Source organism: Thermobia domestica, chromosome 2 (genome assembly GCF_964235325.1).
Source record: "Thermobia domestica chromosome 2, izTheDome1.hap1.1, whole genome shotgun sequence".
Lineage (NCBI taxonomy): Eukaryota > Metazoa > Arthropoda > Insecta > Zygentoma > Lepismatidae > Thermobia > Thermobia domestica.
In genome coordinates, this window is record NC_137455.1 from 229,872,704 (window position 1) to 229,891,004 (window position 18,301).

At 35.0% G+C, this 18,301-nt stretch overlaps 1 protein-coding gene across 15 annotated transcripts in view; it reads left to right on the forward strand.

Moving 5' to 3' along the window:
* The window catches only part of LOC145678400 (CREB-regulated transcription coactivator 1-like), a 783,526-nt gene that overhangs the window by 98,287 nt on the left and 666,938 nt on the right, over positions 1–18,301 (forward strand). For 13 of the 15 annotated variants that reach the window (XM_081748495.1, XM_081748498.1, XM_081748486.1 and 10 more), the window contains one exon: positions 10,246–10,311. The exons of the other annotated variants lie outside the window; for them this stretch is intronic. In XM_081748495.1, the coding sequence (XP_081604621.1) occupies positions 10,270–10,311 (42 nt within the window). In that variant the 5' untranslated portion in view covers positions 10,246–10,269. The remainder of the gene's footprint in view (positions 1–10,245; positions 10,312–18,301) is intronic. 15 annotated transcript variants of the gene reach the window in all.

The window sequence follows — 18,301 nt, forward strand, 5'->3', positions numbered from 1 at the left end:
TCCCAACGATATTAACGTTGTTCAATTCACTTGAAAAAAATTATGACCTTAAGTAGCTAATTTTCATGTTCTCATAGAATAGTATACACGTTATTTATTTATTTACTTTGCAGTACTGTAGTTACTATTTATATGTTCGCATCCTATACAATGTAAGGAAGCACATCAATAAATTGAACTTAAGGGGGAAAAGTACCATCTGTTTTCATGGATATGCGTAATGATTTAGGTAATAGATGAAGAAATAATCTCTCATAATGATAAATATGCTTGCAGTTACATACCAGCTCTTTATCGTTCAATTGATAATTTGACATAACTCATTGTAGTTTCATTTGTAATTACAATTTGGAGAAAAATAACAATGTTCAGTTGCTCTTAGAGGAGAGGGGGATTATATAGTACTGGATATTTTGCCCCATATCACAGCGATGGTATGAGAGTGAGACGAGTAATGCACATCGCTGTGGCAAAAATATGGATGTACTGCAGCAGAAATATTGCGGGAAACAAACGAAACAATTTCCACTTCACCAATCAGCAAATAGTCGTGCGCGCAGTGATACAACATCGAGTTACGCGGTTTGTTTTTGAAGGGTGCAAAGGACTGTGAAAAACGCTTTAGTACCCAGCGAAATCACTTTTGGCTTGCGGAAAATGGTCAAATTTTTGTGGCAGTAACAGGTTACCGTGAACTTACTTCATGCTTCCCCAAGCCAAATTTCTGCTATTGAAGAGTATAAATTTGAGAGGTCTGCAAAGAGAAACTTTCGTTATCTGCAGATACGATAACCAGTGGTGGGTAGTATAAATGATACTAATATATCATGAGTTACGTGAAGTTGAAGGTCTGTTTATGCTTCCACACAGTCCTTCAGCAGGGTACAGATTTCCGGGAGACTATAATAAGACAAAAAAATTAAATAAATAAATAAATAAGGATAAAAATAAATGTTTTGTAATTATCAGCAATGTGCTGAATTTCCAGTGCACCTATGTCTATCGGAGTATTTGCACGATTACATGATATTAGTGAAAAGACATGAAGCAAACAAATGTTTGCTTCAGTGCGAAAAGAAAGGCTTTGTTAGACAATTATTTAAGTAAATGAACTTAAAATGCAGTTTGTGTTTCTAATTTCCTCCAAAGATTTTACGTAAAATCTTCCGGGTTAAGAATACTGGAGGAGATCTCTTTGATTAAACAAAAGTAAATAATAGATACTTAGAAAAACTTCTTAATCTTTATTTAATGAATGTAAACTGGAATCACGATCAAATTACCGAGGTATTAATGTTTTCAGCGTTTTCAACTGGAACGTCACATTTCAAGGAATTTCCCTTACTTCAAACTGGTGTAATTAATTTGTGAAGCGCTAGTCGATAATGAGCTTTCTGGCGTTGATTGTTCATGTAACAGCAAACAACCAGTCATAATTTCAAATTAAAACAAAAAGGGGGGGAGCTGGGATTCGAGAAAATTAAGACGTTAGTCATGTAATTTAAACTACAAACATTGTTTATAAAACCTGTTATACTCAAAAGTGGTATTTCTCCTTTTCAAGAAACGTAGTACTGCATGGTACTGCCTTAAAAAAATGAGATTGGAATTTTTGAAAATAATAATATTAAATAAATATATAAAGTTTTAGAAGGGTACAGTCCGAGAATTTGGACATATATTTCCAATTGGAGTATGTCTAGTGTTGTAAATAGAAAAAAAACCGTTCGTATTTTTTCAGAAATGTACGTTTTTTTAGAAAAGAACATTGCCTCTCGTTTTTTTTCTAAATTTCGTTTTTTACAAATAGTCATTTGTAATGCATCTTACGTCATTTAAGTCTGAAGTATTTTTATGTAGGTGTAATTACCATAAAATGCAACATAAATTAAATACTAGATACTGTTACGGTACAAATATTTTACAATTTATATGAGTAGCCTACCTACTAATAATCCGGGTTTCTGTACTGTTTCACCAATATCAGCGAAGAAATAAAAGTACAAATGAACATTTGTTTTTTTCGTGAAAGTAGGCCTTTAATAAGTACGAAAATAATATCACGAACAGTATAAAATGCAAATAACTTGTCTAAAGGTAAAAACTAATACTAATTTGCCTACTAATATTTTTCTGAATATCATATATAAATAATTTGTCGACTAGATATATGATATGCATTGCTGGCTCTACCATATGTGCAACACGTGCATTTGCACTGGGCTGCAATATCTGTCATAAGTATTTTATTTAAAATAAATATTTCTTGTTGGAGACAGACTTCATGATCATGGTAGCTAAATTTACTAAGCTGGTCTTCTATTTGAATACTACATTCATAAATTATGTTTAGGTCTCATTAGTTTAAGTCACATGATCAGTGCTAAAGCAAATGATAAAATAAATCCCAGAATAAACTGCTTGATTGTTGTCAAATACAGGAACTCAATTCTCGAATGCCTGTCCCCTTTGGTTAGTTATCAGAGTTCTGATATGAAAGCTTCTCTTGTTTTTGTCGCAAATAAGATCGTTATCATTGAAAGTGGAAACACTTTTAAAAAAATAACAGATGTAGAAGGAAAATAAAGAAATAAAGGTAAAACAGCTAGTTGCACTATAATTGCAAACTGATATGTTGAGATTGAAACTCGATATTGAATTCTATAAAAATGATTACCATCTTTCAGATGTATTTGCTTTATCTTTCACTAACATAATAGATTAATATTTAAAGAAAAATAACAGACACAACAATATTGTTTTTCTAGTAAGTATTTAAGCCTTTTTGAGTGCGAGTGTAGTTTCCCTTCCTTTCGTTGTTCATGCTGGAGTAGTATACTTAAAATCGTAACTTTTAAGATTTGTTCTTTCTGGAGAAAGAGGGAGGCGGCAAATTACGTCATTGCGCGGGCGACAAATTGCCTAGGACCGGCCCGATGATATGTACACTCATGTCCAAAATGATTGTCGCATATCTATAACTGTCTTCTTGTAAGAATATAATTTAATAATGATTTTGCAGGCTACCGGTACTTTTAATACTGATGTGTGTATAATCGGAAAATGTATATTTGTGGTAAATTTCAAAGGAAAAGAATTATAAATACGAAAATGAGAAAGAGTAAAAGAAAATGTTGCTAAATGGACAAGAAAGTTTTATTTTCTTTTTATTGTTCTTATTTACTGCTGTTTTGACACGAAATTTTCCACATGCATGTCTTTGTCAATTATACACGTACTAACATTATAAGAAATACCAGGCGGATTCGTTATCAAATTATATTCCTACAACAACATATTTATAGACATGCGACAATAATTTTGGACATGAGTGTACATACAAGACATGCATATAGGATGACATAATTTGAAGTAATGCAGGGTGTTTCAAAATGAATATTAGGGTTTTGAAACTTTGTAGTATCTATTACAATTAACTTACAATTATAAGTATTATTAAATGAAAGAACAACTCAAACAGTTTTGTACACACGCATGCCATGCATGGTTTCCTCTGTCTGCCGTTAGAAAGAGCAAGTAGTAAAGATGGAGAGTAGAGACCAGAAAGCTTTGTGTGTTTTAATTTTGCAAAGACTGAATCTGTAGTTAGTGCAACCGTCTGTGTGAATTGAATGTTTTGTGCCATATGGAGGAAAGTTTATGGGCCTTTCTCACCTATCGATTCAATGTGTGCAGTGTGACGAATGAAGCTCACATCAAACACTTGAAGCAAAAACTGTTTGAGGTGTTCTTTAATTTGATGTATTGTTTATAATTGTGCGTAAAATGTAATAAGTACTACGAAGACTTAACTCCCCGATATTCATTTTGAAACACCCTGCATTTCTCAGCATCAGTATTGGAACTAAGATGTAAAAAGGAGAGATTCTGATTGTTTACAACAACGATATTATTATTAGTCAAGACTATAATTACTACAACAACACAAGTTAGTAGTCAAAAAAAATGTAATTAAATGGACACTCGTAACCCTTTCGAACCCAGGTGGCCAAAGTGGCACATACGGGTGTGTCACTTTTTTTAATCCTCTCCTGTATGGTCACTAATTAAGATATCGGTATATATATATATATATATATATTTTTTTTTTTTTGCCAAATATGGTTGGTCCATAGTTTATCATTTTAGTTTCTTTTTCTTCTGTGTGTCGAATTTCCTTCTCAAATTTTACCCCAGTCAAAAATTCGAGAATTTTCGAATTTTCTTTATTACTCTTCCCCTGTAGATTCATTCGTTGTAGAGGGACCTCCTTAAGACTTGTCAGGTTGTTGACATCAATTGGGCGGACTTGCGCGCAGTGTTGCCAACTACGGAAATTAAAATCTCCTTAAATTTGGGCAAAAAATTCGAAATTTTTGTTATAAACCGTACCTATACGTCCGAATGCAAGTCAACTTACGCCAGTCGAACATTTGTCCTTACTGAACAAACTCGGGTACATATCGTTACAGTGGAGTAATTAGGGGACGCACGAAAAATTCGGATTTAGGTTCTAACTCTTGATTTTCCCCTACTTTTCTGTTTATCGAAATATATTTTTCGTAATTAAAAGCATTGTTTCTTAAATATCGCCATGATACTTGTAGGATATATTAGTAATGTACCAGTGTTTATTTTAAAATAGTGTTCGTCTGTCTGGTAGCAGTGTTGCCAGCTACGGAAAATTTTAATTCAAGATGTTAGGGAAAAATTACATGTTTTGACTATTATATCCCTCTTGTTGGCTACATAGGAACAAAAATACCAGTATCTGAAAGTCTTGTCTTTGCCCTTCACAACGCACTATAGAAAGTTTCAATAGGATAGTTAGGGGAAGTACAGTTGAGGTTTACAGTAGACCTTGTTCTCTAAGTGGAAAGATAACTGTGATTTTTTTTAGGTAGACTGAAAAATTTGTTAATGACCTGCTTACTTTATTAGATATCGTCACAATACTTGTAGGGTATATTATAGGGATACCAAAGCTTCTTTTAAGATAGTTTGTGTGTGTCTGCTAGCACTGTTGTCAGGTAGAGAAAATTTTAATTTCCGATTTTAGGAGGAAATTTAGGAAAAAAATCCCTTTTTGCCTCTATAATTTCCCTCTTGTTGGCTACATTCGAACAAGCGTACCACTGTCCGAAAGCCTCGTCCTTAGCCTACACAGCGCACCATAAAAAGTTTCGGTAGAATAATTAGGGGAAGTACAGTTGAGGCTTATAATAAACCATGTTCTGTAAATGGTAAGAAAATTGTACATTTCTGAGTTAGAATAAGATTTTTTTAAAAAAAATCATGCTTACTTTGTTAGATATCGCCATGATACTTGTAGGATATAGTCTTAGGGTACCAAGGTTTACTTTCAGGTAGTTTACGTCTGTCTGATGGCAGTGTTTCCAGCCAAAACAATTAATTCCCGATTTTAAGTGAAACATTCGGCAAATTTCCCTTTCCCTTTTATTATTTCCCTCTTGCTCGCTACCTTGGAACAAATGTACCACTACCTGAAAGCCTTCTCTTTAGCCTACAGAACGCACCATAAAAAGTTTCAATAGGATAATTAGAGAAGCAGTAGCCCCGGCATATCTGTTGATTTTTGCTTCTGAGGCGTAAAAAGTGTCAAAATTTCATGTGTATGGAAACAGAGAATTTTTTCTTTCTCTCTTTGAATGGAAGCCAGCGACTTCAGGTTTTCACTGTACCTTGTCAACGCACCAAAGAATTTTTTTTAGGTGACTTAGACCCATATGGAAACAGTGGTGCTAGATACAAAAATCTTGAAATTCGGTTAGGGATTTTTTGTAAATTTTCACCACTACATTTCCCTCAGTAATTTCCCACCCGCTCGCAACACTGCAATGTAACGTACACCAAAAAATGGCCACATTCCTTTTCTAAAAAACAAGGTCTTACCCATATCAATAGGGTAAATGGTTTTTGAGCAATAAGTCACTAACTGACAAAGTAGGAAAACGCCAAAAATGATCTGGGTCCGAAAGGAATAATCACATGATTTTGCTCGTATAGGTACAAGGAAACAAACGATTTGTAAATTACGAGGGCTTCGACTCAATCTCTATTGATTATTTCAATAATTTTCAACATAAATCAATAAATAATAGCTGTCAGAAAAAAAAACACATTTGAAAAAAAAACATGAAAAAGAACGATGTTTTTTATTGAAAAAAAAAACATGAAAAAGAACGATGTTTTTTATTGAAAAAAACTTCACAGAAAAAAAAACGTTTTTTTACAACACTAAGTATGTCATTTGAATCAGTGTAATTATTATTTTTCAAATAAAACAAGGAACGAGATATCTCGAACCGTTCCAGAGATACGGCAATTAATATTTTGCCCAAAATCGCTCCTGATGCGTCATCTTTGGAGCTCTGTATCTCGGGCTAGGATTTTTTTTTTTTTTTTTTTTTTGACAATGAAGTATACGGTTTGTCCTGAATTTTAGCATATGTTAAATTCAATAATATCTGAGATTATCAGGGTAACCCACTTGCTTGTGACTATACCTCTGATTCGGGGTTTTGGATCATTGTGGTCGGACCCTCAACCAGTGTTGCAACTGGAAGGGGGGGGGGGGTTCCGACCGGTCGAGGACCTTCATTTGAAACTACCCTGTGATGTTGTGAGCTTTATGTATGCTGGCACTGGGATTCGAAGTCGGAGCCTTGAGAAATAGGGTCACACCATGCTTCCTATACCGCTAAATTTCACAGTATGAACAGTGCATTCCAGTAAGTAGCGCTCATCTAGCATTCCTATAAATTCTCATCGGATTGCTACAACATGTAGCTTGATTTGTCACTCAACGTGATACTCGTGTACTGCCTCACTGTGCATTCGCACCTTGTTTTGAACTGTTGTAATTGCGGAGCTCGCTCATTCGTTGTGATCCTTGGATTATGGGCTGTAGCTCGCCCGTTGAACCTCAATTCTAGCACTGGCATCACTCCCAGATGGCAACGACTTTTCCCGGCGTAGTTTCACCACACGTCTGAGACGTGACCAGTTAGTATGGAACTACTTTTGTGGCTTCTTTGGTCAGGATTGCGGTTTTATCACTCTCTTCCGTTCCCATTTCACGTATATGTTACATCGTATAGCACATGAGATCTGAAATTTTCCGAAAAGTCTCACACATTAAATAGCCGATTCGATGTGCTGCAGTTACTGTGCGTTTCTACACTTAACTTATTTCGACTGCAAGCGGTTGTATGGCTTTCTTCCAAGTTACTATTTTCTATCGCCGTACGTAATAAATTTGTGACATCTAAACGAGTCTGTCTTCTATACGGGTGTTCGATCATTAATGGCAGTGTAATTATAGTGACTCAAAATATAGCTATAGCGAATAAATAATCCACATGTACTACAAAACTGCTATTGAAAACAGGATCATTAGTATAGCCCGGCAAAATGCATGTTTATAGTAACATGCAGAAATGTATGGAATTTTTTTTTCTTTCTGACTGACTTGCAAGGATTTTTTGAGATGTATGATGGCGCATGTAAGTGCATATTTTGAGTGAATTTCGATGTGCGTGCATATTTCGTGAACTTTGTAAAATACTTCATATTTCCGAAATTGATTACTGCATACTAGCGACCTAGCGTATTTTAGAGTATATCACGAGAAAGTAGGTTATATTTGAAGTGCACTGGATCACTTTGTGCACGCAGCGAAATTAGTCCACCTGACTTTTCTTGCACAGATCTTCATGGCATAGCCGAAACAATCAGATGCCAATATCGGGCAGTTGTCACGCTTGTATCAAATGTAAAGAAAGTATATGTGAAAGTCCCATCGCGCGTACGTATCTTTCGCGAAGTTGCGAAAAATGTTCTAGTACTTTCACAACCAGTGGGGATCGTTGCTAGAAGCTGTGCCGTATTATGAAGACACCGTAAATCAACAGAAGACATTTGTAGAGTTACTAAGTTCCGATGATACAGCGGCTATTTGTGTCACAAAAAATGTTTCTCTACAAGTGGCATTGAGAACAAAATTAAGTACATACACAACCACTTCTCGAGAATACCTGAAATTATCAGACAGTTGGAATCTCGTAAGAATCCTCTGCAGCATTCACTCTCCTTGTTGGGCGAATTATCGTAGACTTTGTCCAGTGAAACTCACGGTCTCACGAAATAGCGTCATATAAACTTTGTAAAGTATTAGGCAAAAATCCCGGGTACAAAACAATCTGCGCCATTGCAAATGTACTTAATGGTGAAAACACGGAATTGGAAGAAGACCTAACACAGACATACATGTGATGTTTTTCACATGCACCTGTGACTTCTGCTAATGTAGAAAATTTTGATCTACAAGACGTTTCTCACTGATAAACACAGAGGATTGCAGAAGAAAACCTAAGGAAGACGTTAATAGTTCATTATAACAGAGGTCATTAAAATAAGATATTTTTGTAAGAAACTGACATTTTATTTTCTTAATGTATATTTCAATGCATATGCTAAATTTTTAAATGCATATTTTAGTGCATATTTTTGAAAATTTTCGTATATATTTGCATGGATATTTTGGGATTGGTTTGTGCATGGAAATCCGGGCTCTAATCATTAGTAATGCATTCTTTAATTAATGATATCTTAATCACTCAAATGAGAAGATTGTTTCTTAAATAGGAGTTTATTCAAGGATCTTAGTAATTCAGAATACTTTGAAATAAATCTTTCGCAAAAATTAAAGATGTACAATTTGGGCTCAACGTGTTTATTCTTTGATTTAGGAATATCATTAATAGCCTCTAAGAGTTCTTTATCAATTGACATCTTACCACAGCTAAATTCTAATTTTAAATATTTAGTTTTTGTTTGGAATAGGGTTCCAGTGTTTTGAGAACTGTTTTGAGAATTCCTTTAAGTTTTTAGACAGTATCGTAAAGGATAAGATTGTCATCATAATAGAAACCTAAGTTCTGTCTGATCGACCTTTAAACACTTGATGCATTAAGCTACTCAAATCCCTGTTGATAACGAAACCAATATGTGAAGAGCTATGTCGAAGTAATTTATGTGCCGTTAACAATGGTTGTATAAACTTTACTTTGTGTATCAGCAGTAAATCTACATTCGTAGAAGTTAATTTTACATCGACTTTTGGTACGAAATTAGCAATATAAGTATTTGGTTGCGGACTGGAAAATCATTAATTTTACTTCGTTTAATATCATCTTCGCAGTCGGTAATAAGTATCTTCTATCTATAATTATTTACAACGAGAAATAAGGTACAAGCTCTGAAGAAAAATCATGTTCCTCCAATAATCCATTGTCGGTTACATCGTCAATAGACTTTTCCAGCTAATCTAATTAGGAAATTAATAAGCTTGTTGGATACAGTTAATTTATGTTATTGAGTCAGATCATGTGGCAACCATACGTCGAGCCTCTGTTTGTAGCCAGTTTTCTGTAAGTGGGTTAAAACTATTTGAAGAAGGTTTAGATCATTAGCAATGTCTTGATTGCTTACATGCTAGTCCTGATCAATTGTAGGAATATCATCCACTTTTTCTGTGATTGGTCGCCCACTGCGAGGAGCATCTTGAACATCAAAATTTCCGGATCTAAAGCTACTGAATCATGTTGTTTCTGTTAGCTATTGATGATGTATCTTACCCATAAACAGGAGAAATTTTCTCACGGGCTTGTGTAGTATTTTCGCTTTTATCGAAATAAAACTTTTAAAGGTAGCGTGCTTTTCGTTTTGTTTTCTGGGGATTAACTCGTCTGCACGACACAATACCTTACGTCCTATTATAAGAATTCCAATACTTTGTGCAATGGCTTTAACTATCAGCTGTCAAATGATGTTAAGCCTGACCCGCTACTGCTCATGCAACCAGGTTTGAGACACTAAAGTTATCTCGTGTAAAAAGGCTCAATACTTGTAGACGAGCTGATATGCACTAGATATTACTGTAGAATTATACATAATTACTCCTCCAGGAGTTTTCTTTATACTAAGTTGGATAAGTCTATTAATATACCAATGGTGTCTACTTTTATTCTAGTGATTTAGTTGATTATACGGCTCGATAAAATTACTTTGATTAATTTTTATTCCTCGCCACAACTTTGTGTACATATAGTATGAAAAATAATCAAAAAAAATGTTCTCCGGTATCGAATTTATGAAGAGTTTTTAATTTGAGGTTTATTTATGTTGCAGTTTTTTCTTTTTCTTTTTTGTTTTTTTGTATAGGATGGACAACCAGATTTATTTGAGATGCAGTCAGGAGCAGCTTATTGGCCTTCGTGCTCACACAATGTAAGCTGCTGCATTACATTTTTCTATTTTATTTTAGTATTATTGTTTGTGCATTTTTGTTGTTGTTTATTAATTATAGTCCGAAATAACCAACTGTATATAAGTGTATAATTGCTTAAAATGTGAGTCGTTTCAGATATCTTTAAGCTGAAGAGGGTTACTTTCGATAAAAATTCTCTTCAATAAATTAATTTCTGGTCTAATACAGATGCAGAATTTAAATAAGCTGTTCGTCTTTCCTCTCCGTAAAGTGCGATGCAGGGTATACAAACACGTAATGCATATTCAGGGTGGCCACCCACCTGGAAAACCGGGAAAACATGAAAGTCAGGGAATTTGCAAACACCGGGAAAAGTCAGGAAATTCACAAACACCGATAAAAGCTACGGAATTTCTGCCTCGATGAAAATATAAGTAATTACTACCTTTCTAGCCATTTAGTCTTTCTATTTTCATTCAAAATCCTCTCGGTTTCTGGGGACTTTGCCCCAGACCCCACTTACGACAGTAATGAATCAATTAGTACTTCGATAGTAGCGGAGAGGGCGGAGCCAATGCTTTTCGCGTGACCTTCGGTTAGCGAATACCATGGTTGCAAACATGGCCTGTCTTCTGCTATGTCAAAGCAAGTATGCTGTCATGTGATTAAAAGGAAAACGCTGGTTGTGTTCTATCGTGCGTATTATATAATTATATTGAATTATAATTATATTTTAAATTGGTTTGTGTCTGAAATGACACTGTAAATGCATGCACGCAGTTACCAAATATGTGAATGGTATATTACCATTTCATATTGTCAATTTGCGGGACCTTGGGCGCAGTGGCGGCTTTTGAGGGAAGTCATATCGGTAAAAGTTTAAATTTTACCGTTACGAGCTAAGGGTAGGAAGTTTCATACAGCATTATAAAACTGTATAAAGGAATTAGCACATCAGGTAAGCTTTTGTAACCGGCAGGAGTTCGAGCCACTGTTCGGGCTTCCATTTATTTGTAACCACTTCGTGTAATCTGGTCGCTGTTCGTGGTACTACCAATAAGTATCTTCCTGATACTTTAACTTACCTGGACAGGACGATGAAGGACCTCTCCAAGAAAAGGTTACAAACTGTTTCCAAATCGCTCGTCGGTCTCAATAATGAGATGAGCATTAGGCGCCGAGAGGTTCGGGTGGCTCGTCTCGAAAATCTCACGGACGATCAGACGGTCATCCAGACCATAACGCACACAAACATCACTCATACAAACAACGAAAACACACTGTATTAAATAACACTATACTTATTTATTAGAACACTATCACATAAAAAAAAAAAATAGCGAAGAGGAATGGACACAACACTGAACACTAAATATATATAATAATTTTCGTCGCTGAAATCACACTTTGCCCTTTTAAGGCAATATAGCCCTTTATATATATATGATTATAATTCAGATATCACTACAAATGCTTCTCTCACACCATTGACACACTTGGGGGATTAGCACTGGGGAAAAGTTGTCTGGATAGTCACACGATGAATCCAATTGCTGCGCTGAACCATCCTGCAGCGTCAAGATGAATCATTAGCAAATTAGAAAAAAGTAGAATGCTGATGTTGGAGGGCGCGTGTATAACTTATATGTACGCACAAGGTCTGCGGACCTGGGACTTCACTAGTTGGGGCTAGCCGTAATAAAACGTCCTTCACCGGCTAATAGCTTGTGCCCCTTAACAAAAGTCAGACTTGAAGCTCGACGCGATGTGCGTGGTTACGGCTTCCAGACCTGGAGTCAAACTCCTCGAGCACCCAAGCTTAAGGAACGGGTTGCAATGGTTAACTGAAAGTTTTGGCAGTTCATTTCAAAAATCACTCAGTTGACTCACCTGTATGCACATACAAACAGAATATAGAAAACAATTTATGTTAATTTTAGTCAACTGCCCATAATGCACTAGACACGGCGATAACACTGGCGTGAGAAAGTACAGATAGCGGGCTGGAATACAACGCAGTTTGTGCCACTTTGTTTGCTGAACATCTGGTCAGCCCGTATTTCTCTAATCTATTATAATGTTTCCATAAGCGATTAAAGAAAGCACTTAATTCAGTTCCCAGTAACTGCAGAATATATACTGTGCATATAATAAGTCAGGGAGAAACACTGAAATGGTTAGTCATTCGCTGAAATGTTCTCACCAAAAGCAATGTTTTAAATATATATATGAAAAAATGATGAAAGACTTCTTTGTCCAATTGTGTGGGAAAGAAGGAATTCCCACCGAAGAAAGAACTTATATGCGTTTCAGAATAAAGTATAAATCGAAAATAATTATTACTGTCTTTACGAAATATACAGAGTGTCCACAAAAAATCCTTCTATAACCTGGTGGCGGTTATAGATTTGACGTCCGTGAAGGGAACGACCTGTTAAGTGCACACGTAGACAGGTTGAGAACCCTTGGCCGTATGATGCGGTAGGAATAAAATTAGGTTTTTCACCAAAAATTTAAAATTACTTAGTTGGCAACACTGTCATATGGTGTGAGACTTTCATGCATAGACGATGAATGGTTTTTCACCTGAAAAAGGGCTATTTAAAATAGTTAAATAACTTGTTCACTCAGTACAACATGATGAAGTTCCTGCATGAACAATGTTCAATCCAAGTGTTCCATAAGGTATATTATCCTCTTGAACAATTGGTGCAGTTGGGTTTCCTTATCTTCCGTTTCTTGACATGTTGAAACCATGCTGTCTTCCTGTGTGAGTATCCTCCATGGTTATCCAACGATGAGTTGATGAGGGGCGAAGGGGAGATTTTTTTTTAAAACACTGGTGTGAGAAACGAAGTACGGTTATAACACCTGTATGATAATTTTTTTTTAAAGTTCGCAGAAAGCGTTTATAGGGCTATTTAATTCTTATCTTTTTATTTTTTTTTAACACAAATACTTTTCGTAAAATGTTTGTGTTCCGTTTCGATCACTTTATTTTGTGTAATATGAAGTAAATATGCACACTCAATAACTATTCAAGAAAACATCGACTTAAAGAATTATCAAACATCTCAATAAAAATTAGTAAATGTCTTCTTTTAAATATACTGATATCTATATTAGAATATGAATGAATATGCAAATAGTAAACATGTTAAACGTACTAAAATATTAAAAGTATTGTCAATGTTTCAATATTACGGTGATACAGTATATTCGAAAAAATATGAAAATCATTGAAAAAAGTAAAATGAATGGAAATGTAAACACATGATAAACTAACAATATAAAAACAAAATAAGGTTTTCACCTATATGTCCCTTTTTTTTAAACTGTGCCTCGTGTTGTTTGGCAGAAAAGAACGAAAAATCGTTTTTCAAAATAAAAAAATCTTAAGTGTCAAAGATAACGTTCATAGTGATTCCAAGAAATAAGCATAATTTTGCATATCAAAGAAAGATCGTGATTTCGTTGACATGTATGAAGAAAATTCGGCACGCCATAAGGTCAAAATGACTCTGCTCGTCATGAAAAAGTCGCGACTTTAGTTCGATAATGCTCAGTGTAACAAATGGTTTCGTTCTGAAACAAAGTTATTAGCTTAGGCCTAGAATAATGATTGCTGTTCACTTCCAAAAACGTAAACATTGTAGGGTTACCAGAATATGTGGGTATTATCTGCAAAAAATTTATTAATAAAGCGTTGAAAACTATTCAATATTAATCCAAGTTTTCAAAGGTCTGAATCAAGGAAGTTGACTCACTAGTCCAAACATTCCTAAAAATCAATGGTCCATGATCCCATCGCCATGAATTGACCAAAATCATAGGTGGGAAAAATGTGTAATACTACACGTACTTACACACAAAATATGCCATCGACACCTGCAAGGCAAAACTAGAAACGTGAAAAGGCCTGCAACCATAGGCACTCACAAAATGTTTCTATACATAACTGAAATATCAACACTAATATTCAGTAAAATACACGTATGTTCCCTGGAACATAACATACGTCTTCCACCTAGAAAAGATGTGTAAACACACAGAATACAAATGCTCTCGTAGCACCGTAAAGATATGTCTCTATAAGACAAAATGCATGAGACCTGTGAGAAGAAAAACATGAGATACAAACAAGAGTATAGTCAACGACATTACAACTTTCTGGTCGGTCTGAAACATCCAATTAAATTCCCTACAAAACAGGTATGTCATTCCATAACCGTTAAACTTTCTTAGGCATCTTCGCTACAAAATATTCAAACTGGTATTATTAACGCATTAAAATTCAGTCATCGAGCATACGAAATAATTGACAGAAAATAATTTTCATAAATCATTATGACTTCATGCTGTTGGAAAGAAAGAAAAATAAGTTTATTTTCGGAATCTATATCGAATTCGAATAGTTTCTAGGACATACTGGAACTAAAATACAATTTTCTCAAAATTAAAATGAAAAATATTACAACGTATCACTATACCAATACACATAATAGGATTACGGTTCCTAAACATTAAAATATTCACTGAAATGTTACTAGACACTAAAATATACTCAAAATATTTAAGCTAAGAATGTGCATGCTTAGTTACGGGTACTATAAAGAAAAAGAAAAATGAAAAACTATATTTTGCGATTGATGGTGAAAATACAGTTAGCTATGGAATATCCAATGGATTAGCCACATCCATTCTTGCAAGAGATCTGCAATTCCAGGAAATATTGCCTCCCTAAAAAAAAAATATTTATCCCCATAAAATATCCTACCTGAAGAAGTTTCCCTACGATCGTTCAGTGGTCTAGAGAAGACAAAAAAAAAAAAAAATGTTAATTAGAAATTACAAGAAAATATAGAAGTTAAACATATTTCCGCATACATATCAATATGGGAGAAAAAACGACCGTTTACCATCATAGTATTTGTTCATATAGTTTCTTCTAAAATAAAAAGATTACTGCTTTAGTTCGGAGAATATGCTATTCACACGACATTCCTGCACATACTATGAACCAACAAGGAAATGCCTGTTTCACTCGTTTAAGGCTTAGCCTACTTTCCGTTCTAAACTTTTCTCTTCGAACAAAATATATCATGTCACATCCTGGAAATTCAAATAAGTCAAAATCGGGTAAATGACGTAAATGAGGTTCAATAAAATTACAGTAAACACTTTAAAATGAAAACGAAAATCTAAGATTTACACTGAAAAATAAATTTAACATTGATTATAAGTGCAAAGTTTCATATTCTACGTATGAGATTACATACTAAATTTCAGTTACAAATATACAAATGTACATATAATTAACAACTAAAATTTTTCTTATCCTGGGCATCTTGATACTTTCTTTCTTTCTTTTTTTCTTTTCTTTTTCTTTTTTTTTAAAAAAATTCTGAAAAGAAAATCAAACATTAATTCTAAATAACATGTAGTAACATATTTGAGAATTTCGAAAGTGGGAAGGGATCCTAAAAAGGAATTTAAAATTTAAAACACAATAAAAATATATATTATAACGCCAAAACATCTCCCCACTGGCTGGGAGTGCGGAAATCTCGCCAAGATTTCAAACCGTTTTTGGATAAACACGGTCCCCCTACGCATGATGATTCGTTAATTATTTACTAAAAAGTCTAAATTCAAACATCTGAAATGAAAACAAGAAAAATTAATAACATTAAACTAATAGTAAGTCATTAATAAGGTTTGCAACATTGGTATTCAATTTTGAGGTGCGACACGGAGTAAAAACCAAAAGAGGAAAAGAATCAATCAGCTGTATGTCGTTCGTCATTCGTAACCATAAACACAGGTGGTCGAAAATGCAGCGACTATCTTATCAAAATAAAGAAAGAAAACGTGTTATCTGCTCTTTGCCGAACAGTTAAAAGCTGGAAGCAAAAATGAGTTTTAAAAGAAATACGTAGTTTCTTCTTTTTGTATCCAGGCGTTCGGATCAAAAACTAAAAGCAAAAAGGAAGAAAATGAATACACGTTTATCGCTTAGTAGAAATGCGTCGCTCTTCTAGGAGGAAAATTTGTATCAACACACAAAGTCTTGGTTACTTTTTTTTTCTATGATTACTATTTCTACTTTGATAATTACGGTTTGTTCGTCTATTCCTACAATGATTACTACTACGTACAAAAATACTCTTAATGTTGTCACACAAGTTGCTGTTCCTGTCTCGTTTGTGATAACTCAGGTTACGTGGCCGTGATTTACGACTCTTTGTGTTTCTGTTACTGCCTTTTCGAGTGCGGTCTTGGTTCTGATTCCCTTTAAATTTCGTATTGTTTACGCTCCGGTCTGCGTATCTTTGCCTATTGCTATAACTGTAACCTCGTTTGTGCTTTTTTACTCTGTGGTTTGTGACAGCTGTTGTTGTGCGCTTACGACTTCTGTCGTCTACAATCATATGTTCGTAATTTTCACTACTACTACTATTAGGGATGTTATTATATTCTGAATTAATAAAATCATTGCCAGATTTGTTACGAGGTTGGTTGAGAAGACCTGTATCTGGTTGGAATTCAGATGTCTGCGCTTCCTTTTCATTAGGAGTGTTAGTTTCTAGCTCAGGTTCCAATTCCAATGTTTTGTTTACACTAGGAATATCAGTCACAAATTGAGGTTCAAATTCCGGCGTTTCGTATTCAGTAGGAACATCTGACTGTAACTGGGGTTCACATTCCGGTGTTTTGTTTTCGGCGCTTTCTGTTCCTTGGTTATTTTCACGAGGTTCTCGAGACGAGACACCCGAACCTCTCGGCGCCTAATGCTCATCTCATATTGAGACCGACGAGCGATTTGGAAACAGTTTGTAACCTTTTCTTGGAGAGGTCCTTCATCGTCCTGTCCAGGTAAGTTAAAGTTATCAGGAAGATACTTATTGGTAGTACCACGAGCCACGGACAGCGACCAGATTACACGGAGTGGTTACAAATAAATGGCCGCCCGAACAGTGACACGTTCAGTAATATTTCTTCCTTTAACTTGAACCGATACAATTTTAACTTTTATCTATATGATTTCCTTCAAGAGCCGCGACTGCTGGGACGAGGAAAAATTGTAGAAGGGAGAAATCCATATTCAGCGTTAATAAATTACTTTGTGTCGAATTCGTGCTTTTCATATTACTGTTGGTGATATCCCTATAGGCGTAGCTAGATGGGGCCTGGCTCATCCCCGACCACTCTTGGGCCTCCCCAGAATACTATTTGAGTACCATATTTCCATTGAAAAATACTTTCACAGACAAATGTATGACTGATCATACCATTTCATATCGTCAGATATCGGGGCCTTGGGTGCAGTGGCGGCTTTTGATGGAAGTCACATCGGTAAAAGTTTAAATTCTATCGTTACGCACTAAGGGTAGGAAGTTTCATACGACATCATAAAGCTGTATAAAGGAATTAGCACTTTATGAAAAGGTAGCTGCAAAGAGTGTGTAATTGTCTGGAAATAATTGTATCCGAAAATTGGCTTTCAGGATTATTGGCTGATCAAATCGAAGGTGAATTTAAAACTTTTTCTCAGAATCCTCTGGTGTTGGAAGCAATGAAGACTTATGACAAAAAAATATGAGGTGTAGATGACCATTGGATGGAAATGCTACATTTATGCGCATGCTCAACGCATATGGCTGATTTTGTGAAATTTGTCCAATTCTTTCTCATGAAAGTGCCATGTAGAGAGGGGATTTTCAGTCAACAAAGAATGTTTGATTAAAAATCAAAGTGAGCAGAGTCTAATTCCACTAAGGAGGGTGCACGATACAATTTCAGTTGTTGGTGGTATAGAAAAGTTCAAAATTACAAAAAAAAATTGTCCATGTTGCCCTTAATGATCATGAGTTTGTCGAATCCCTGAAGAACCAGAAAGAGAAAGAGAGAAGAAACAGATTAAGAGAAATGCCATTAATAGTAAGTTTGTTGAACTCGAGGCAAAGAAAATGAAGGTGTTGGCTGAGGTTAAGAAGATGATATCTGCAG